Genomic DNA, 24,268 nt, shown 5'->3' with positions numbered 1-24,268 from the left:
TTTGAAAGGAAAAAAAACTTTTATTAATTTTTATCAAGTTTGGATGCCAATCTCTTATTAATAGTTACGTTTTTATTTTTATTACGAATTTCATTCTTAGAAATTTTTATAGTGGCTTGTATTTATTTTTAATAAGATACATAAATTGACTATATATTCTGGAATTTGCAAGACTCATACTCATGTGCATCTAGACTCTAGGGAAAAGGAGTTGCTAGCATGTTTTGTATAAGGGGGTGTATGGCATGGGATAATTAGAACACAACTTGTGATACCAGGTAATTTCATTGGTCCAAGTTGGACCAAAACATACACTGGTTCAAGCTAAGGGGACCCTACTTCATATAGTAAAAATAATAGGCAATTGTTTGGGTAAATTGATACTCTTTAATTCTCACAAGGAAAATCATCCAAGGACACCTAAAAACCTATTTTACACATCAAAGGATATAATAAATGCGATATATTGGTGATGTAATAAGAAGAGTGATAATTAATAAAATCTATTGGTTGTTTTGATACGTATAGATAAACTCAAAACCAAAATAAAAAGGAAAATGGAAAGTATGAAACAAAGAATAATTGAAATTTCTCAAAATGTTGACAACAACTTGAGAAATTTCTTAACAGAGTAAAAATAAATTATAAAAATAATAATATTAATATAAAAATGCTTAGTTTAACTGATAACACGGTGTTTTCTATTCCACATTTGGTTTGTTGCTATTTTTTTTTTTTTTTAGTTTTTCATAGATTTCCTCCACGAAAAGTAATATTATTCGAGGTGAGTCACATATTAAATATGTATCTCTTTCCTAAATATATATATATATATATATATATATATATATATATATATATATATATATATATAATTAAGAGTTCAATCTCAATCTCAGTTGAAAGAGATATATATATATATATATATATATATATATATATATATATATATATTTTTTCCGTCAAAATATATATATATATATATATATATATATATATATATATATATATATCTCTTTCAACTGAGATTGAGATTGAACTCTTAATTTGAATTTTTAGATTTTAAGTGATTTTTAGGAGTATTTAATTTCAATGTATACTATTAAAAGATTCACCCCATTCAATAAATTTCTAGATTCATCCCTGCATGCACCTGCCTTTAAGTTGAAATTAAGATCCCCGCATCTCTAGAGCTAGAGTGACATGACTTGTTTGACGTTAATCTAACAAAATATGAAGAAAAAAACAAACATAAGTTGAATTTTGAGTTATTAATATTCGGATGACATTTCAGTTGTGAGAATGAGTAATACCATAAACTTATATTTAGAGTGAGAAGCACCTATCGTTGTTAGAGTTTCAAAATATTTTCAAAACATAGAGTCCTAGCAACACACTCATTTTCCTTTTGTACATAAACATACTCTTCTTTATTAGTTAAATTTCATATAGGTCTCGCCAAACCATGTGGATCACATATAATTTTGGTGAGACCCATAAATTTGAACAAATAAAAAGTGTGTTATAAAATATGTGTTAATAGTATTACTTTCATTGATTCATCCTACATCATATTTTCTTTTTCCTACCTAAAAACCACTTAATAATACTATAGTATTCATGTCCCCTCAAAAAAATATTATAGTATTCATGTGTCATATGTCTATATAAAGACATATGGTATTGGTATATCACCATCAAGGCATTAATCATAATTCCAGAACATTGTCATTGTGCCCATTTCATTCATTTGTAGCGAAAACTTCACTTTAAAAAATTTCTTCCTTTATTTCAAATGGAATTGGGAAGCATATTGAACTTTCTTGAGGGCAGAACAATTTTAGTCACTGGTGCCACTGGCTTCCTCGCAAAAAGTATACATATCTCTCTCTCTGTCTTTAAGACATGACTTAATTATATATATGTTTGTTTACTTGTTTAGTTTTGCAGTTTTGGTTGAAAAGATTTTGAGAGTTCAACCAAATGTGAAGAAACTTTATCTTCTTCTAAGAGCTAAGGATTCTGAATCTGCTGCCCAACGTTTCCGCAATGAGGTGATGAATATTTGTATATTATTAGAACAAATATAAGCATGGTCCTAAGGGTGGGTGGAAAGGCCGGCAGTCCAGGACACCATTTTCTTAGTGGCACTAAAATTATTATTTTTACTTGATAATTAGTATTATATAGATATATATTTCTTTTTAATTCTCTTTGATTAATTCTATTGAAAATATATTTTTAGAGAACTTCGATTATAAATAAATCTTTTGCAACAAAAAATGTATGAAGAAAAACATTAGAATAATTAAAAGGACAAAATTTTATTGTTTCATCCAGAGCATCAAAAATCTTAGAACCGGCCCTGAATATAAGTCTCATTTTCGTATAAAATAACATTTTTCATTCTTTCTGTTTTTTGATATTTTAAATAACATTTTTACTACTTTTTTCTCATTATGTATACGTAATAAGTTTGTGTGTGATATGTAGATAATAGGGAAGGACTTGTTTAAATTGCTGAAGGAAAATCAGGGTTCAAAATTCAATTCTTTTGTCTCTGAAAAGCTGACTTTGGTACCTGGAGACATTTCTAAAGAAGGCTTGAATTTGAAGGAATCCATTCTAGAAGAGGAGATTTGCAATCAAACAGATGTTATAGTTAATTTAGCTGCAACAACAAAATTTGATGAAAGGTGATACAATTTAGAACCTTATGTGTCAAGTTAATTTCTTTATGGTTAAATTGTTCAAAAAAAAAATTTCTTTATGGTTAAAAGTTGTATATAATTCTTCATTGATTGTTATTAAATTCAGATACGATGTTGCATTGGGTATAAATACATTAGGAGTCAAGCATGTTTTGAGCTTTGCCAAAAAATGTATTCAACTAAAGGTGCTTGTCCACGTTTCAACAGGTTGGTATAGACATGTGCTAGTGAAAATTACTACTCTCCGAGGGTCAAAATAGGTTCGACAGAGTTAGACTTTTAAATGCTTAGGTCTTGTCTAGTAAATTTCATTTTAATATTTTACATGACATTTTAATGAATCTGACTATACAAGATATCATATTTAAATTCTACTATAGTTAATAATAGTATATTGGCTTATTAGCAGTTTTGACCCCTTATGTTTCAAGAAGTTGTGATTTTGGCCCCCTAACAAAATAAAATACAAAACCGCCCCTAAGTATTGCCCCTTTTGCAGTTTTGGCCTCAGATCAATTTTGACCAAGTCAAAGCTGACGTGGAGGCCACATGTGTATTTTTTTTAATTATTAAAAAAATATTTTTTTATTTTTTAATTAAAAAATTAATTAGAAAAAAAATTACACACGTGGCGTCCACTTGTGCATTGACTTGGTTAAAATTGGTCAGGGGGTCAAAACTGCAAAAGGGGTAATATTTAGGGGGCAGTTTTGTATTTTATTTTGTTAGGGGCCAAAATCGCAACGTCTTAAAACATAGGGAGTCAAAACTGCTATTATGCCTAATATATTTACATTTACTAAAAAAGACAATAGTATATTTACATATGTGAAAAACTAATGTAAACTAATAAATTTAAATGGCTTAATGCATAACTGTCGTATGTAGAAGAAAAACCACAGGTTCAACTCTAGAAATTTTGGATTCTTCATATTTTAACCCTTTAAAGAGGTAATTTTCAGTCATCTTGACCTTTTGCGAGGACAATTTTAAAATTTCCCCCAAATATCTATTTTAACAAGGTGAGGGAAAAATATGAAGAGTTCAAAAGTATAGGGGTGCAATCTGTAATTTTCTTTTTACAGAGACTATTTTCAGAACTCACACAAATTAGAGAAATTATTTTCGGTATTAACCCAATTTAACTGTAAGTGAATAAATACTTATATTTCGTAGTCTCAAACGTAAGAAAATTCAACTATTTTTACACCATTTAATAATGTCTTCCTAATACACTCATCAATTATTATCGGTAGTATTGCAATGACTCAAGGTAGAATTGTGTGTTTACCATTATGTATATGTGTAAAGTGTAAGATATTGAATGGAATAGATATTGAATTAAAAATGATTGATGAAATTTAGGTAGAAAAAGATAATTTTTTCTGTTTTAATATGTTGAATGCACAATTTCTAATATAAAGTTTTCATTTTAAACTTCTTAACAAGAGGGCACATGTTAGCATTTCTTAAAAGATTAATATAGTTCCTTCAAAACTTTCATTTGAGACTAGAGCGATGAAGTACTTAATAAGATTAATAGAGTTTGTCTTTTAAAAAAAAAAGATTAATACAGTTCCTTCAAAAGAAAAAAAAAGTAATATAGCTAAAATATTATTTTTATTTATTTATTAAATAATTTTGTAATTTGTTTGAAATTGTCAAATATGTTCATTATTTTTTTAGGGGAAAGTATGTTTATATGTTATTGTATGGCAGAAGGACTGCTATCCATCCATATAATAAAGTCAAATCTTCATCACAATTAATCCCTTTGTATTCAAACATGCATGTATCAAAAAAGATGTCTTTTTTAGTCACATTTGTTGCAACAACTTAATTAGACCACTTATATTTTTTTAAATCGACTATACTAATGTAAATAGTCTTCATGACATTAAGATAGTATTATATTTTAATATATAATATGTCACAAGTTAGCATATATATTTCTTAAAAAGGAGTATGTTTTATGTCCATGCAAGTAGGGGTGGATCCAAGACTAAATTTTTGATGTGCTAAAATAATCATCTCAAAAAGTTTTCCTAATAAAACTAGTGATTATGTATTATTTCACCTAAAATAATAGTTTCAGTAGTTTTTGTGTCAAAAAAAAAAAATAGTTTCAATAGTTTTATTAGTCCAAGTTTATTTGTAACACTAACAATTGCTAACGGGAACAAAATGAATCGTAACTTTTTTTAATATTTTATTCTTATATACTCCATCCTATGTAAAAATATGGTGTGCTTATAGCCAAACCAATCCTTATGCTAAATCCGGCCATGCCTGCAAGTATTTTGTGAATAAAATTTTAAATAGTTTTTTTTATCATCTAAGTTGTACTTATGGAATTTTTTTATTTTGTTATTGTTATACCTTGCAGCTTATGTGTGTGGCGAGGGAGGAGGACTCATATTAGAGGATCCTCATCGCTACGGTGTGTCACTAAATGGAGTTCCAGGACTTGACATTAATATGGAAAAGAAATTAGTGGAGGAGAAATTGAATCAATTTCAGGCACATGGAACAACTGAACATGATATTGAAGTGGCCATGAAGGACTTGGGTATGGAAAGGTAATCAAATAAGTGAAACTCTCAATTTTTTTGCATGATTGTGAATTCTAATAAATACAAAAAGTTGAATATGTTTGATTTTTTTTTTTTTTTTGCATGATTGAATTTATTAGAGCTACTAAATATGGATGGCCAAACACATATGTGTTTACTAAAGCAATGGGAGAAATGCTTGTAGAAGCTTTCAAGGAAAACATGTCTGTTGTTATTGTTCGTCCCACCATTGTTACTAGCACTTATAGAGAACCTTTCCCTGGATGGGTTGAAGGCTTAAGGTAAATCACCAAATTATATCTTATTATATTACAAAAAGTTGAATGATGACATTTATGGTTGGTCATTTTACAATTGTTACCTAGGCGATTTGAATTACGTTTATTGATGTTACAAATTCAAACTCTTATTATTGAACTAATATTTCTTGGATAAATAAATAAAACAATAATCATCTTTGAATCTGATTTATCTAACGTAATTAAAGATGGATATAATTTTTCTCTAATTTTAGGTAATTAATCAACTTTTTCTAGTAAAGTTTTGAATCTCAATTATCCTCCATTTTTCTAATATTTGGAGTTTTCTGCAGAACCATAGACAGTGTAGTCGTTGCATATGGTAAAGGAAAGTTAACAAGCTTCATGGCGGATCTCGACGCAGTTTTCGACGTGGTGAGTCACCAAATAATTTTTTTTTCCTGTTTTGGTCTATGCATGAAATCTTTCTTTTGATAAATTCCACAAATTGATAGTACAATATTAATATTGGTGTTGAATTTTGAGCAGATACCAGCAGACATGGTGGTAAATGCAATTATAGTAGCTATGATGGCTCATGCAAACCAACCTAGTGATCATATCATATATCATGTTGGTTCCTCTGTTAGAAATCCAATTACGTATCGTACTTTTAGAGACTATAACCTTAAATATTTCAAAAAAAAACCATTGATAAACAAGGATGGAAAATCGATTAAGGTTGGCAATATTACTGTGTTTAGCAACATAGCTAGCTTCCGGAGATACATGTTCATATGCTACTTGCTTCCTTTAAAGGTACTTAATTAGTTTTATTCATTAATTTCAACCATTACAATTCAAATTCCTTTTGTAAAAGATTTTGATTTGGTGTATTACACACGTTTCTCCTTTATAATTTGAAAATGGGAATGTGTGTGGGACTGTGGGGTCTGATAACTCAACTGATTTGAGCTAAAAGAGTTGAATGAGTTAAATGATCGAGATTTAAACTTCTGGGACACTATTCATGAATTAAATGACCTGGGTTCAAATTTTGGTTGCAAATTAAATATGAGTGGTAACTATTTATGAAATGACATTGTTGGGACTTTATGGTTTACCTAGCTCTTTGGTTGTGTTTCCTTGTTTGTTTATGAGTTAGATTAGTCTTTATACACAATTTCTATATATTTCTCTTTGGTGTCAAACAAAAGAGAGTAGTGACATATTTGAAAAAATAGAACATATGTATCACTGTGGTGTAGGGAGGTAGTGTAATTTTCTCGATTAGCAACAATGCGCTAACAAAATTTTCATCTAACAGGGACTAGAGGTGGCAAATTCAATTTTGTGCCAATATTTTCGGGGACTATATACTGACCTAAACCGGAAAATCAGTACAGTTATGCGGTTGGTTGATCTTTACCTGCCTTACTTGTTCTTCAATGGCATGTAAGTTAATTGATAATTAGCATCTAAATTAAAATATTATAATAAAGCATTTGGTTCATTAATTAACTTAGTGTTTGTTTTTGTACACAGATTTGATGATATGAATACAGAAAAGTTGCTATTAGCCGTAAAACAAGAAGGTGCAGAAATGAATTTGTTTTACTTTGATCCCAAAATTATTGATTGGGAAGATTACTTCATGAATATCCACATCCCTGGTATCTTCAAGTATGCATTAAAGTTTTAATCATACCAAAAAAGATGCATTAATTAAAGTGAGTTTGTGCGTGATAATGTATTTTGCATCGACAATTGTTGATTTATATATGTTCTATGATTTAAACTTGTAATTTCATTGTAATTGTTTTCAAATTAAAGTTGTGCTTGTCATATCATACTTTGATATGTAATATACTATTTAAATTTTATAATTGATCATATATATGTGATCAAATATTAATTTTACCGTGTGTTTTATATTTCATATTTTACTTCTATACTTCCAGTCAAAAAAATATATCTTTTACTTCTATATTCTCATGTAAAAGATCGTTTAGACACAACTATTACACATAAGGTGTGTTTGATCGGATAAAAAGTACATATTGGATATGACAACATAAGATAGAACAACATAACACAAGACATAATTTTTTTTTTGACACAACAAGACAGAATATCAGAGAACTAACTTTTATGGTATTAAACAATTTTTGGTCTTATACGATTTTGATAGACAAAAGAATATCTTCGTATTTTAGACAACTTGTACTTTGAATTAAAAGTTGTGTTGTGGTTTAGTAAGTGACAAAAATTTCACTGTGTTTTGTCCCTTACCTCCAACTTATTCGTCCCTTGCAACAATTTTACAAATCAACCACTTTACAACCGAAGTTGTCTCATCCTTCATTTTTTTAGTAGTTCAAACACATCCATAATCTCGATGCAAGTCCAATTCTACTAATTGGTATTGTGATTATGTATAAAAAAAATAGTTAACCCACATTCGATATAGAAAAAGGGTGGTCTACATGCTGTTTAAAGTGCATGTTTGATATAATTGTGGTGATTTAACGTAAATTTTTTTTTTGTGGTGGTCGGACTTTGAATCTCGGACGTTACATATATTATGCATTGTTTATATCAATTGAGCAAAGCTCACGAGAACGATTTAACGTGATTCTGACAAACGATCATACCATAACATGTCCGTAAACGGTAAACATTTTCATGATCATAGAACCAAGAAATTCAAAAAAGAAAAGTAGGTTAGGTATTCTCATTCAGTATCATAACTGTGTATGACAATTAACGGCTGATGGGTAATGGTAGATTGAATCAATTTGCATCATAAAAACCAAAAATAGATCAAATCAATTAAAGAAAACTGATTTTTCTTGTTTTATTTGTTCAAATTTTAACATTTCACTTCGGTTATTGCACTATATATTAGAATTGATCAAACATGAACACCTCTGGTCCTCTACTTCCGCCCCTTCTATCGTTCTCCAACATTTACATTATTCCAAACAACAATACTTTGAATCAACTGTGTTTCCAAACAACAATACTTTGAATCAATTGTGTGAGAGAGCAGGTGGGCACATAAGTAATACTGATTTAATTGTAATTTTGGTCTCTCTATTTTCATCATTTTGTAGGCTTGGTTCCCTACTTTAAAATTTGACAATTTTGTTCCCTCGATCGTATTTCTTCACTAAAAATTGGTGAAGATATACCTCATCGTCTCAAAATATAGTAAAAATGAGTCAACAAAAGTTGACGTATTTGATATAAATTTTGAACCAAATACATTAATTTTTACTGACAAATTTTTGTTTATATTTGAGACGGAGGGAGTATGTTTTAAAGGATGTGGTATATGATCTAATGATGGGAAAATATCAGTATCTATGAAATTGTAAGATAACTCCTTTAAAACAATTATTTTTAAACATATCGTATCACCCCTATTTTAGACTAAATATTTGATAGAGGGATCAAAACTATCAAAATGATACCGATTATACAAAATGGTGAAAATAACAAGACCAAGAACACAATTAAGGCTGTTTTATTTATTTATTATAAGGTCTATTTTCTAAAGGAAATCCTGGCTGGAAAATATTTAAGATTTTCTTATAAAATAAATAATTTTCTGGTGTGGTCACACCGACTGCAATTGGTATTTCCTTATGTGAGGATGTGTGCAAGGGTGGAAATAGGTTAGGTCGAGTTAGGCTTTGTAAGGCCTGAGCCTGGCCTGCCATATTTTTTGAAGGCTTAAGTTTGACCTGCAGCCTGTCATAGGCTTATTTTTTAGGCTTGAGTCTGACCTTCTGAAAGCCTGATACGGCCTGCTAGCCTGTTTAAAAGCCTATTTCATATGAACATCTTTTAATAAGCAATGTGATCTAAGTTTAAATAGACTGGCAAACTAATATATCAATTAGATTAAACTCTCTTTGGATAATCAAGATAAGTTTTTAGGGAATTTGACTATATATTGTATCATATTTAAATTCTAGTTTATAATAATACATTTAAGTATGCAAAAGATTAATGTATACTGATAAGCTTAAATTACTGAAAAAGTTAATAACCTTTTATTTTAATTCAAAGTACAAAATATAATATAATAATAAATAATAGTATTCACATTTACTTAAATAGGCCGATCAAATAGACCTAAGAGGCTTTTTAAATGGCCTGTGGCTTGGCCTTTTAAACAAAATAGGCTTCTAAAAAAGTCTAGACCTTTTTTGTTTTAGAAAATAGTCTGGTCTGACCTGTTGTTGGTTAGGCCATAGGCCCATGTAACTATACAGGAAGTTAATTTGATTGGATGAGCTCTTCTCTAACATGAAAAGCAATCGTTTTAAAGATGCCGCCTCCAAAATAACAGTGTGATAGTATTATATTTTAAATTATTTTGGCAAAATGTGGTGATTGTTAATAGGTGATTTGTTTGGTGGGACTTACTTAAATAATTTTATGAGGAGAGGATATGATATGATTCATCTTGTTGACACTTAGGGTTTGTTTGGTTCTAGAGAAATATAGAAGAGAGAAATAGGTGGGAGAGAAATAGAGAAGAGTTAGTGACTTTCTTCAGTTTGGTTGATGAGAGAAGTTGAAGAGAGAGAGTTAGAGGAGAGCAAATTCTTACTTTTTGATATCTCCTCTATCCAGCGAAGAAAGCAGAAAAAGTGCCAATGAACCACCAAAATTACAGTTTTATCCACACTATTATTACACAATATCAACACCAAGTCACACTAGTCAGGATTACGTTTTGATTTTGATTTTTTATTTTTATGAGAGGTGGGTTACGGTTTAAATTTGTTTTCTGGTTACGTTTTTTTATTTTTATGAGAGGTGGATTACGGTTTAAAACAATTTAATTTTATCAAACTAATAAATTAAGTTAATTTGTACAAAAATAAATTAATCAATCATAAATTATTTGTTGTTTTCTATTCAAGGATATTTTTGTCTTTTCAAAAAACAATAATATCTCTTTCTCTTCTATTTCTCTCTTCTTTCTCTTATACCAAACAACCCATCAAATCTACTCTATTTCTCATCTGTTTCTCTCTTCTTATACTCTTTCTCACCTATTTCTCTCTTTTCATTTTCTTCTCACAACCAAACACACCATTAGGAATAATGTTAGCCCATCTTGTTTATTGATAAACAAATAGAAATTGGTTGATTTTCATGTTAATTGATTTTTAGTAGGCATTTTTTAATGATGCTTCTTTATAAACATTAATTTCACGGTGAGGTCTACACTCTACATTATCTCTTCATGAATTGGGTGTGTATTTTACCCCTAATTACAACTATGATTCGATTCTTGAGCTATGAGATGAAAATTACGTGTTCAATGAAAGAGATGAAAAAGTTTGATGTTTTTGAGATGAAAGTGGTAATTGATTATAAAAGGAAAAGAAAAACTAAAATACATTGTTATTGATGAATTGGGGGTAATTTACCCCTAATGACAAATATGATTCAATTATGGAACAAAAGAGATAAATATTGTATGTTAAATGAAGGATATGATGAAATTAGATGTTCTCAGAAGAAAATAATAACTGATTTTAAGAATAAAGATGAAGAAAATGATTTTATTATTTAATAAGGATAAATTACCCTCCAATTCATCGAGGGGTAGCATACAAAAAACATGTCTTTTGTAAAAAAAAAAAAAAATAGAAAAAACATGTCTCTTTATTTGATGATCAAAATTCAAAAGCACTCACGGATCTTTTGAAATTAAAAGAAGAATCTTATCAATAGCCTTTTTAAGGTGGCATTTCACATGGGACATGTGAATCCTTTCCCACCATGGGAAAGGTGATATTAACCATTTGATCAAAAGAAGACCACAAAATTATCATGTTCTCTCTGCACTATATTTTTTTCTTCCTTCCCAACCACCATCTCTCATTCACGTTTTTACCATAAACCTCCTCACACCATCATTCCACTACCACCAACTTCACTCCTATCACACTAACATAACCCAGAAAATCAATTGAAGATAGATAAAAAAAATCAAGATAACGCATAATATAAATCCAAATAAATACTAAAGATTCAAAAAATTAATCAATTGTGATTTATTAATATGTTTATTCATTGAACTGCGCATGTCAATGGCGACTCACTTCAACTTCGGAAAATACTTGGGTGACATAATGTCACCGTGATATTAAATCTGGGCCACACAAAGGTGTTGTGTTGTGTGGCCCAGATGTGTTGTATGTGTTGTGTGGCCCAGATTTTATGTGGCAATGTGTGTTGTGTGGCTCAGATTTAATGTCACGGTGACATTATGTCACCCAAGTGCTTCCCCTTCAACTTCCATACAAACCTTTTTCCATCTTCTTCTTCTTCTTCTTCTTCTTCCACGCGGTGCCTTTCTGTACTCGCTCTTCCTCCTCAATTTTCCTCCATAAAGACCAAGTTACCCTCCACAACATTCTTGACAGGAGAAGGAGACACATCACAATTGCTGAAATTGAAATATGCCGCCACAACAACATTAACCAAACGCCGCGGCAGCAGCGGCGGTTCACTCTCCGTTGTTTGTATGTCATGGGACGGTCCACTCTCTTCCGTCAAATTAATCATCCAGGCTAAAAATATGCAGGTATAATCTATTCCATTTTCATTTTATTATCATCATTACTATTGCTAATTATGATTAATATTTTGCATAGAAACCATTGATAAAAAGTAAAGTAGAGAAGAGGTGGTGGGAAAAAAATGAGTTGCTGCAAGTGGTGGGTGAGAAGAGAGAGAATGGTTGAGAAAGATGGTGGGAAAAAAATATGATGCTGATAGAGCACAATAATATTATGGTCTCCTTTTGATCAAACCACTAAAACCAAACTGACCCATGGTGGGAAGGGATTTTACCTTCCCATGTGATCCTTCACCGCCTTTTTATTAGAGATTATCATTAGCTTCTTAATTACACTTCTTAAAAAGTTAAAAGATACTCCCTCCATTCCTTTTCTTTTGATGTTTTAGCTCTTGGCACAAGTTTTAAGGAGTAATTAAAGTATATAAATATTTATGTGTTTTTGACTAAAATGTCCTTATTTATCATTAAATTCACATGTGATAAACCAAAGGTCACAACTACTTTAATAGTTTATGGAGTTTTCCAACAAGGGTAAACTTGAGAAAACAATAATAAATTCACTAAAACATCAAAATTTTTGGAATATAATAGTTTATGGTGTGTCACATATTAAATATGTATATCTCTTTCCTAAAAAAATATATATATCTCTTTCAACTGAGATTGAGATTGAACTCTTAATTTGAATTTTTAGATTTTAAGTGATTTTTAGGAGTATTTAATTTCAATGTATACTATTAAAAGATTCACCCCATTCAATAAATTTCTAGATTCATCCCTGCATGCACCTGCCTTTAAGTTGAAATTAAGATCCCCGCGTCTCTAGAGCTGGAGTGACACGACTTGTTTGACGTTAATCTAACAAAATATGAAGAAAAAAACAAACATAAGTTGAATTTTGAGTTATTAATATTCGGATGACATTTCAGTTGTGAGAATGAGTAATACCATAAACTTATATTTAGAGTGAGAAGCACCTATCGTTGTTAGAGTTTCAAAATATTTTCAAAACATAGAGTCCTAGCAACACACTCATTTTCCTTTTGTACAGAAACATACTCTTCTTTATTAGTTAAATTTCATATAGGTCTCGCCAAACCATGTGGATCGCATATAATTTTGGTGAGACCCATAAATTTGAACAAATAAAAAGTGTGTTATAAAATATGTGTTAATAGGATTACTTTCATTGATTCATCCTACATCATATTTTCTTTTTCCTACCTAAAAACCACTTAATAATACTATAGTATTCATGTCCCCTCAAAAAAATATTATAGTATTCATGTGTCATATGTCTATATAAAGACATATGGTATTGGTATATCACCATCAAGGCATTAATCATAATTCCAGAACATTGTCATTGTGCCCATTTCATTCATTTGTAGCGAAAACTTCACTTTAAAAAATTTCTTCCTTTATTTCAAATGGAATTGGGAAGCATATTGAACTTTCTTGAGGGCAGAACAATTTTAGTCACTGGTGCCACTGGCTTCCTCGCAAAAAGTATACATATCTCTCTCTGTCTTTAAGCCATGACTTAATTATATATATGTTTGTTTACTTGTTTAGTTTTGCAGTTTTGGTTGAAAAGATTTTGAGAGTTCAACCAAATGTGAAGAAACTTTATCTTCTTCTAAGAGCTAAGGATTCTGAATCTGCTGCCCAACGTTTCCGCAATGAGGTGATGAATATTTGTATATTATTAGAACAAATATAAGCATGGTCCTAAGGGTGGGTGGAAAGGCCGGCAGTCCAGGACACCATTCTTAGTGGAACCAAAATTATTATTTTTACTTGATAATTAGTATTATATAGATATATATTTCTTTTTAATTCTCTTTGATTAATTCTATTGAAAATATATTTTTAGAGAACTTTGATTATAAATAAATTTTTTGCAACAAAAAATGGATGAAGAAAAACATTAGAATAATTAAAAGGACAAAATTTTATTGTTTCATCCAGAGCATCAAAAATCTTAAAACCGGCCCTGAATATAAGTCTCATTTTCGTATAAAATAACATTTTTCATTCTTTCTGTTTTTTGATATTTTAAATAACATTTTTACTACTTTTTTCTCATTATGTATACGTAATAAGTTTGTGTTTGATATGTAGATAATAGGGAAGGACTTGTTTAAATTGCTGAAGGAAAATCAGGGTTCAAAATTCAACTCTTTTGTCTCTGAAAAGTTGACTTTGGTGCCTGGAGACATTTCTAAGGAAGGCTTGAATTTGAAGGAATCCATTCTAGAAGAGGAGATTTGCAATCAAACAGATGTTATAGTTAATTTAGCTGCAACAACAAAATTTGATGAAAGGTGATACAATTTAGAACCTTATGTGTCACGTTAATTTCTTTATGGTTAAAAGTTGTATATAATTCTTCATTGATTGTTATTAAATTCAGATACGATGTTGCATTGGGTATAAATACATTAGGAGTCAAACATGTTTCGAGCTTTGCCAAAAAATGTATTCAACTAAAGGTGCTTGTCCACGTTTCAACAGGTTGGTATAGACATGTGCTAGTGAAAATTACTACTCTCTGAGGGTCAAAATAGGTTCGACAGAGTTAGACTTTTAAATGCTTAGGTGTAAATTTCATTTTAATATTTTACATGACATTTTAATGAATCTGACTATACATGATATCATATTTAAATTCTACTATAGTTAATAATAGTATATTGGCTTATTAGCAGTTTTGACCCCTTATGTTTCAAGAAGTTGTGATTTTGGCCCCCTAACAAAATAAAATTCAAAATCGCCCCTAAGTATTGCCCCTTTTGCAGTTTTGGCCTCAGGCCAATTTTGACCAAGTCAAAGCTGACGTAGAGGCCACATGTGTATTTTTTTTTTAATTATTAAAAAGATATTTTTTTTTATTTTTTAATTAAAAAAATTAATTAGAAAAAAAATTACACACGTGGCGTCCACTTGTGCATTGACTTGGTTAAAATTGGTCAGGGGGCCAAAACTGCAAAAGAGGTAATATTTAGGGGGCATTTTTGTATTTTATTTTATTAGGGGCCAAAATCGCAACGTCTTAAAACATAGGGAGTCAAAACTGCTATTAAGCCTAATATATTTACATTTACTAAAAAAGACAATAGTATATTTACATATGTGAAAAACTAATGTGAACTAATAAATTTAAATGGCTTAATACATCAAATAACTATCGTAATTTGGGCAAGGTCTAAAAATAACTTATGTAGAAGAAAAACCACAGGTTCAACTCTAGAAATTTTGGATTCTTCATATTTTAACCCTTTAAAGAGGTAATTTTCAGTCATCTTGACCTTTTGCGAGGACAATTTTAAAACTTCCCCCAAATATCTATTTTAACAAGGTGAGGGAAAAATATGAAAAGTATAGGGGTGCAATCTGTAATTTTCTTTTTACAGAGACTATTTTCAGAACTCACACAAATTAGAGAAATTATTTTAGGTATCAACCCAATTTAAATGTAAGTGAATAAATACTTATATTTCGTAGTCTCAAACGTAAGAAAATTCAACTATTTTTACACCATTTAATAATGTCTTCCTAATACACTCATCAATTATTATCGGTAGTATTGCAATGACTCAAGGTAGAATTGTGTGTTTACCATTATATGTATATGTGTAAAGTGTAAGATATTGAATTGAATAGATATTGAATTAAAAATGATTGATGAAATTTAGGTAGAAAAAGATAATTTTTCCTGTTTTAATATGTTGAATGCACAATTTCAAATATAAAGTTTTCATTTTAAACTTCTTAACAAGAGGGCACATGTTAGCATTTCTTAAAAGATTAATATAGTTCCTTCAAAACTTTCATTCGAGACTAGAGCGATGAAGTACTTAATAAGATTAATAGAGTTTGTCTTTTAAAAAAAAAAGATTAATACATTTCCTTCAAAAAAAAAAAGTAATATAGCTAAAATATTATTTTTATTTATTTATTAAATAATTTTGTAATTTGTTTGAAATTGTCAAATATGTTCATTATTTTTTTAGGGGAAAGTATGTTTATATGTTATTGTATGGCAGAGGGACTGCTATCCATCCATATAATAAAGTCAAATCTTCATCACAATTAATCCCTTTGTATTCAAACATGCATGTATCAAAAAAGATGTCTTTTTTAGTCACATTTGTTGCAACAACTTAATTAGACCACTTATATTTTTTTGAATCGACTATACTAATGTAAATAGTCTTCATGACATTAAGATAGTATTATATTTTAATATATAATATGTCACAAGTTAGCATATATATTTCTTAAAAAGGAGTATGTTTTATGTCCATGCAAGTAGGGGTGGATCCAAGACTAAATTTTTGATGTGGCTAAAATAATCATCTCAAAAAGTTTTCCTAATAAAACTAGTGATTATGTATTATTTCACCTAAAATAATAGTTTCAGTAGTTTTTGTGTCAAAAAAAAAAAATAGTTTCAATAGTTTTATTAGTCCAAGTTCATTTGTAACACTTACAGTTGCTAACGGGAACAAAATGAATCGTCAACTTTTTCTAATATTTTATTCTTATATACTCCATCCTATGTAAAAATATGGTGTGCTTATAGCGTAACCAATCCTTATGCTAAATCCGGCCATGCCTGCAAGTATTTTGTGAATAAAATTTTAAGTAGTTTTTTTTATCACCTAAGTTGTACTTATGGAATTTTTTTATTTTGTTATTGTTATACCTTGCAGCTTATGTGTGTGGCGAGGGAGGAGGACTCATATTAGAGGATCCTCATCGCTACGGTGTGTCACTAAATGGAGTTCCAGGACTTGACATTAATATGGAAAAGAAATTAGTGGAGGAGAAATTGAATCAATTTCAGGCACATGGAACAACTGAACATGATATTGAAGTGGCCATGAAGGACTTGGGTATGGAAAGGTAATCAAATAAGTGAAACTCTCAATTTTTTTGCATGATTGTGAATTCTAATAAATACAAAAAGTTGAATATCTTTTTTTTTTTTTTTTTTTTGCATGATTGAATTTATTAGAGCTACTAACTATGGATGGCCAAACACATATGTGTTTACTAAAGCAATGGGAGAAATGCTTGTAGAAACTTTCAAGGAAAACATGTCTGTTGTTATTGTTCGACCTACCATTGTTACTAGCACTTGTAGAGAACCTTTCCCTGGATGGGTTGAAGGCTTAAGGTAAATCACCAAATTATATCTTATTCTATTAAAAAAAGTTGAATGAGTTTTTTTTTTTTTTAGAATGAAAAAAATTATTATTAATGAAAGTGACATTAATGGTTGGTCATTTTACAATTGTTACCTAGGCGGCGATTTGAATTACATTTATTGATATTACAAATTCAAACTCTTATTATTGAACTAATATTTCTTCGGTCAAAAAAAAAAAAACTAATATTTCTTTGATAAATAAATAAAAAAATAATCATCTTTGAATCTGATTTATCTAACGTAATTAAAGATGGATATAATTTTTCTCTAATTTTAGGTAATTATTCAACTTTTTCTAGTAAAGTTTTGAATCTCAATTATCCTCCATTTTTCTTATATTTGGAGTTTTCTGCAGAACCATAGACAGTGTAGTCGTTGCTTATGGTAAAGGAAAGTTAACAAGCTTCATGGCAGATCTCGACGCAGTTTTCGACGTGGTGAGTCACCAAATATTTTTTTTTTTCTTGTTTTGGTCTATGCACGAAATCTTTCTTTTGATAAATTCCACAAATTGATAGTAGTACAATATTAATATTGATGTTGAATTTTGAGCAGATACCAGCAGACATGGTGGTAAATGCAATTATAGTAGCTATGATGGCTCATGCAAATCAACCTAGTGATCATATCATATATCATGTTGGTTCCTCTGTCAGAAATCCAATTACGTACCGTACTTTCAGAGACTATAACCTTAAATATTTCACCAAAAAACCATTGATAAACAAGGATGGAAAATCGATTAAGGTTGGCAATATTACTGTGTTTAGCAACATAGCTAGCTTCCGGAGATACATGTTCATATGCTACTTGCTTCCTTTAAAGGTACTTAATTACTTTTATTCATTAATTTCAACCATTACAATTCACATTCCTTTTGTAAAAGGTTTTGATTTGGTGTATTACACACGTTTCTCCTTTATAATTTGAAAATGGGAATGTGTGTGGGATTGTGGGGTCTCATAACTCAACTAATTTGAGCTAAAAGAGTTGAATGAGTTAAATGATCGAGATTTAAACTTTTGGGACTATTCATGAATTAAATGATCTGGGTTCAATTTTTTGTTGCAAATTAAATATGAGTGGTAACTATTTATGAAATGACATTGTAAGGACTTTATGTTTTACTGAGCTCTTTGGTTGTGTTTCCTTCTTGTTTATGAGTTAGATTAGTCTTTATACACAATTTCTATATATTTCTCTTTGGTGTCAAACAAAGAGAGTAGTGACATATTTGAAAAAATAGAACATATGTACCACTGTGGTGTAGGGAGGTGAGTGTAATTTTCTCGATTAGCAACATTGCGCTAAAAATATTTTCATCTAACAGGGACTAGAAGTGGCAAATTCAATTTTGTGCCAATATTTTCGGGGAATATATACTGACCTAAATCGGAAAATCAGTACAGTTATGCGGTTGGTTGATCTTTACCTGCCTTACTTGTTCTTCAATGGCATGTAAGTTAATTGATAATTAGCATCTAAATTAAAATATCATACTAAAGCATTTGGTTCATTAATTAACTTAGTGTTTGTTTTTGTACACAGATTTGATGATATGAATACAGAAAAGTTGCTATTAGCCGTAAAACAAGAAGGTGCAGAAATGAATTTGTTTTACTTTGATCCCAAAATTATTGATTGGGAAGATTACTTCATGAATATCCACATCCCTGGTATCTTCAAGTATGCATTAAAGTTTTAATCATACCAAAAAAGATGCATTAATTAAAGTGAGTTTGTGTGTGATAATGTATTTTGCATTGACAATTGTTGATTTATATATGTTCTATGATTTAAACTTGTAATTTCATTGTAATTGTTTTCAAATTAAAGTTGTGCTTGTCATATCATACTTTGATATGTAATATACTATTTAAATTTTATAATTGATCATATATATGTGATCAAATATTAATTTTACCGTGTGTTTTATATTTCATATTTTACTTCTATACTTCCAGTCAAAAAAATATATCTTTTACTTCTATATTCTCATGTAAAAGATCGTTTAGACACAACTATTACACATAAGGTGTGTTTGATCGGATAAAAAGTACATATTGGATATGACAACATAAGATAGAACAACATAACACAAGACATAATTTTTTTTTGACACAACAAGACAGAATATCAGAGAACTAACTTTTATGGTATTAAACAACTTTTGGTCTTATACGATTTTGATAGACAAAAGAATATCTTCGTATTTTAGACAACTTGTACTTTGAATTAAAAGTTGTGTTGTGGTTTAGTAAGTGACAAAAATTTCACTGTGTTTTGTCCCTTACCTCCAACTTATTCGGCCCTTGCAACAATTTTACAAATCAACCACTTTACAACCGAAGTTGTCTCATCCTTCATTTTTTTAGTAGTTCAATATGCAAGTCCAATTCTACTAATTGGTATTGTGATTATGTATAAAAAAATAGTTAACCGACATTCGATATAGAGAAAGAGTGGTCTACATGCTGTTTAAGTGCATGTTTGATATAATTGTGGTGATTTAACGTAATTTTATTTTTTTTGTGGTGGTCGGGCTTTGAATCTCGGACCTTGCATATATTATGCATTGTTTATATCAATTGAGCAAAGCTCACGAGAACGATTTAACGTGATTCTGACAAACGGTCATACCATAACATGTCCGTAAACGGTAAACATTTTCATGATCATAGAACCAAGAAATTCAAAAAAGAAAAGTAGGTTAGGTATTCTCATTCAGTATCATAACTGTGTATGACAATTAACGGCTGATGGGTAATGGTAGATTGAATCAATTTGCATCATAAAAACCAAAAATAGATCAAATCAATTAAAGAAAACTGATTTTTCTTGTTTTATTTGTTCAAATTTTAACATTTCACTTCGGTTATTGCACTATATATTAGAATTGATCAAACATGAACACCTCTGGTCCTCTACTTCCGCCCCTTCTATCGTTCTCCAACATTTACATTATTCCAAACAACAATACTTTGAATCAACTGTGTTTCCAAACAACAATACTTTGAATCAACTGTGTGAGAGAGCGGGTGGGCACATAAGTAATACTGATTTAATTGTAATTTTGGTCTCTCTATTTTCATCATTTTGTAGGCTTGGTTCCCTACTTTAAAATTTGAAAATTTTGTTCCCTCCATCGTATTTCTTAACTAAAAATTGGTGAAGATATACCTCATCGTCTCAAAATATAGCAAAAATGAGTCAACATAAGTTGACGTATTTGATATAAATTTTGAACCAAATACATTAATTTTTACTGACAAATTTTTGTTTATATTTGAGACGGAGGGAGTATGTTTTAAAGGATGTGGTATATGATCTAATGATGGGAAAATATCAGTATCTATGAAATTGTAAGATAACTCCTTTAAAACAATTATTTTTAAACATATCGTATCACCCTTATTTTAGACTAAATATTTGATAGAGGGATCAAAACTATCAAAATGATACCAATTATACAAAATGGTGAAAATAAGAAGACCAAGACCACAATTAAGGCTGTTTTTTTTTTATTATAAGGAAAAGTTTAAGTGAATTACACTTTAAAGACTCGTCAAGTCAAGACATGTCTTAAGGCTAAAAAACTTACAAAGATACATTATACTCTATTATCTGTCATTCTTATTATAATAATAATAATACAAATCAAACATATAAATCTTCAAGATTCTATTTTCTAAAGGAAATCCTGGCTGGAAAATATTGAAGATTTTCTTATAAAGTAAATAATTTTCTGGTGTGGTCACACCGACTGCAATTGGTATTTCCTTATGTGAGGATGTGTGCAAGGGTGGGAATAGGTTAGGTCGAGTTAGGCTTTGTAAGGCCTGAGCCTGGCCTGCCATATTTTTTGAAGGCTTAAGTTTGACCTGCGACCTGTCATAGGCTTATTTTTTAGGCCTGAGTCTGACCGTCTGAAAGCCTGATACGGCCTGCTAGCCTGTTTAAAACCCTATTTCATATGAACATCTTTTAATAAGCAAGGTGATCTAAGTTTAAATAGACTGACAAACTAATATATCAATTAGATTAAACTCTCTTTGGATAATCAAGATAAGTTTTTAGGGAATTTGACTATATATTGTATCATATTTAAATTCTAGTTTATAATAATACATTTAAATATGCAAAAGATTAATGTATACTGATAAGCTTAAATTACTGAAAAAGTTAATAAACTTTTATTTTAATTCAAAGTACAAAATATAATATAATAATAAATAATAGTATTCATATTTACTTAAATAGGCCGACCAAATAGACCTAAGAGGCTTTTTGAATGGCCTGTGGCTTGGTCTTTTAAGCTAAATATGCTTCTAAAAAAGTCTAGACCTTTTTTGTTTTAGAAAAAAGTCTGGTCTGTCGTTGGTTAGGCCATAGGCCCATGTAACTATACAGGAAGTTAATTTGATTGGATGAGCTCTTCCCTAACATGAAAAGCAATCGTTTTAAAGATGCCGCCTCCAAAATAACAGTGTGATAGTATTATATCACTTACTCTTAAAGCTTATTAGGTCTTGCTTATCACTAAACCTAATTTTTCCCTCTAATTCCATGTAATTAATGCTTGCTAAGCAACCCTAATTTTTTCCTCCTTTTAATTGTGAAATTTGAAATTCAAATTATTTTGGAAGTTTGTTGCAACACTTCCAATACATGTGCAGTAAATGAGAGTTATGCGGCTTGCTTATTAAAAGAAGTTTGTTGATTTTTTTTTTTGGAATCAGGCCTTATTAATTCGGTGGAATTAACTAAACAATGTTGTGAACCGTGATACATTGGTCTTTCAGAATATCTGGGTTTTGAATGCTTGAACTACTAACTGCATTTAATCACGTCTATTGGGAATTAGGATACCCATGGAAAACCATACAGCTTTCACTCAGCACACAATAGTATATTTCCCACACAGATGCAAATGTCACACCACCCTTCCTCTCTCTAATTTTCAAGTTCCTATTAGCAATGTTACCGAGCTTAGCTTGCTGACCTTTCCAGTTTTTTCCATTTTAATTTAATACTCTATCATCATTTGTTTTCTTCTTCTTTCTTACCCTTCATCTCATTTGCTTTCTCTCATCATTTTTATATCATTTTTTCCATCCTCATATATTTTTCTGCTTTTGTTTCAATCTGTTTCAAGCATGGCATTGCAGCTTTTTCAATCTGGAGCAAAAGAGGCAGTGGCGCGGGTATGTAGAAATTGATTGTAGTTGTTTGCTTGGCTGGGTATTTTTTGTTTTGGGTTTTTGTTTTCGTTCTATCACTTTGAATCAATTCCATTAATCTTTTTCTAAAGTTAATTTTGTCTCCTTTACTTGATTTTGTCTTCGATCTCATCCAAGTTTTCTATCAATAATTGATCCTTTTATGAATGAAGTTTAGGTAAGTGGATTTTACAACTTTTCTATCAATATAAGAGTTTAAAACAGGAGCAGCCTTTTTTGGAAAACCTTGACCAAACTTTTCTATCGGTTTTCATCAAGAACAAATGTCTCTTCAGTTTTGTGCAGCAGGAAATTATGCTTATGCCTTCTTCATTTTTTTTGTATTCTTTTCGATGTCAAATATTTGATTTTATCCATTTCATTGAACCATTGTTGTTGATTGTAAGTTATTATCAAATAAGAGTTTATGTACCTTGAGTTGGAGTTCTTCTTTTTTTTTTTTATTTTTTTTTTAAATATGTGGTGTTTTTGTCTACATTGTTTATCTGCAATAGAATAGATAGAGTTGTTGAAGATTAAGGCAAAATGTTGGTATCATAAACTTGGTGTCTTTTATACGAATGTTCTTTGGATCCTATGCTTTGCTTGGTTGGGTGATTAGAGCAGTTTTGCAGAATTGTTAAGCCCTGTTGTGTTTTCTTCCTTTTGGTTTTAGGTGCTATAGCACAACTTTGTATTTCTTTAGCCTTTTGCTACTCCACTTTTCTGTTGTTGCATATCGAAGTCATTATTTCATCGATAGAATGATTTTACTTTGAAACATTATTATTTCAAGAATGAGGTGGTCAAGAAAAAGTGTATCAAATTAAGTATATGTAATGATTGATTAATGCTATTTTACTTTCTTTAGTCTTTAGAAATTTATATCCCTTACTCTAAATGCTTATTAGGTCTTGCAACCATTTACCCTAATTTTTCCCTCTAATTATCCTTCATTAATTGCTAATAGTCACTTAACCCTACCACTTTTCCCTCCTCTATCCCCACTTTGAAATTCAAATACTGATTGTTGAGTTTTCCCTAATAGCCAGCGTTGGAATAAGTGGGGAGTGTTGTTCAATGTACTTATTTTCATGCTATTAAATATGACCTTTCCCATATCCCATGCAAACTCATGGCTTCTACATAACCAATCACCTTAAGTATGTTGGTTTCCAAGGCATGGCTTCTACACCTGTTCCTGTACTATAAATACATGGCAATCATGCTATCCCAATCATCATTTGCACATCCTCAAAAAAATTCTGTTTTCCAAATGGTTGGACAAACCTTCAAACCCTTCTGTCTTTCCACTGCTTAATTGGTATAGAAATAGCAATTCATGCTTATTGAAATCCATTTTTTTCTTTGAGTTTATTGGTAACATTGATGTTCCTTTTTGTCGTCGGTCCTTTGATGGCTAATCCTATCTCTGACATGCTTCAAACCCTTTCTTTTTTTCTTCAAAATATTTGTTTCGTGGTGTAAATGTTGAGAACTTGAGAGAAAAGAGAATGGTATTTCATTCTTGATGAAATGAGAAAAAATTTCAAGTTAATATACAATGAGCATCGTGCTCTAATATAAATGCCCCTATTTACAATTGAGACTAAAATAGCTAACTTTAATTGTTTCTAACAATACTATACTATACCGGCTTATATTTAGAGTTATAGCATATCCACCATCCTCAGC

General features: G+C 30.1%; 2 protein-coding genes across 2 annotated transcripts; both read left to right on the top strand.

Moving 5' to 3' along the window:
* Positions 1-1,696: 1,696 nt before the first annotated feature.
* On the top strand, positions 1,697-7,464 carry LOC146950190 (fatty acyl-CoA reductase 3-like). Its single transcript, XM_085746130.1, has 10 exons — positions 1,697-1,874; positions 1,951-2,054; positions 2,494-2,696; positions 2,818-2,918; positions 5,098-5,290; positions 5,404-5,565; positions 5,877-5,958; positions 6,073-6,342; positions 6,851-6,978; positions 7,069-7,464. The coding sequence occupies exons 1-10, from the start codon at positions 1,796-1,798 to the stop codon at positions 7,223-7,225; spliced, it is 1,479 nt and encodes a 492-aa protein (XP_085602256.1). The 5' UTR covers positions 1,697-1,795; the 3' UTR covers positions 7,226-7,464.
* Positions 7,465-13,467: 6,003 nt separating this feature from the next.
* Positions 13,468-19,272, top strand: LOC146950189 (fatty acyl-CoA reductase 3-like). Its single transcript, XM_085746129.1, has 10 exons — positions 13,468-13,645; positions 13,720-13,823; positions 14,261-14,463; positions 14,553-14,653; positions 16,855-17,047; positions 17,160-17,321; positions 17,710-17,791; positions 17,910-18,179; positions 18,685-18,812; positions 18,903-19,272. Exons 1-10 carry the CDS (start codon positions 13,567-13,569, stop codon positions 19,057-19,059), a joined length of 1,479 nt encoding a protein of 492 aa, XP_085602255.1. The 5' UTR covers positions 13,468-13,566; the 3' UTR covers positions 19,060-19,272.
* The last annotated feature ends 4,996 nt before the right edge of the window (positions 19,273-24,268 follow it).

The sequence above is a fragment of the Medicago sativa genome, chromosome 2 (assembly GCF_051527215.1).
Source record: "Medicago sativa cultivar Bolivia chromosome 2, Bolivia_mono, whole genome shotgun sequence".
In the NCBI taxonomy this organism is placed as follows: Eukaryota; Viridiplantae; Streptophyta; class Magnoliopsida; order Fabales; family Fabaceae; genus Medicago; species Medicago sativa.
This window is presented reverse-complemented; position numbering and strand designations above follow the sequence as displayed.

Bases quoted from the DNA above. Each gene is read 5' to 3' on its own strand.
- LOC146950190 (XM_085746130.1), top strand. From the start codon at position 1,796: ATGGAATTGGGAAGCATATTGAACTTTCTTGAGGGCAGAACAATTTTA. The intron at 2,919-5,097 runs GTTGGTATAGAC...TATACCTTGCAG, and splicing joins GCTTGTCCACGTTTCAACAG to CTTATGTGTGTGGCGAGGGA. The intron at 6,343-6,850 runs GTACTTAATTAG...TTCATCTAACAG, and splicing joins GCTACTTGCTTCCTTTAAAG to GGACTAGAGGTGGCAAATTC.
- LOC146950189 (XM_085746129.1), top strand. From the start codon at position 13,567: ATGGAATTGGGAAGCATATTGAACTTTCTTGAGGGCAGAACAATTTTA. The intron at 13,646-13,719 runs GTATACATATCT...TTAGTTTTGCAG, and splicing joins CACTGGCTTCCTCGCAAAAA to TTTTGGTTGAAAAGATTTTG. The intron at 17,792-17,909 runs GTGAGTCACCAA...AATTTTGAGCAG, and splicing joins TCGACGCAGTTTTCGACGTG to ATACCAGCAGACATGGTGGT.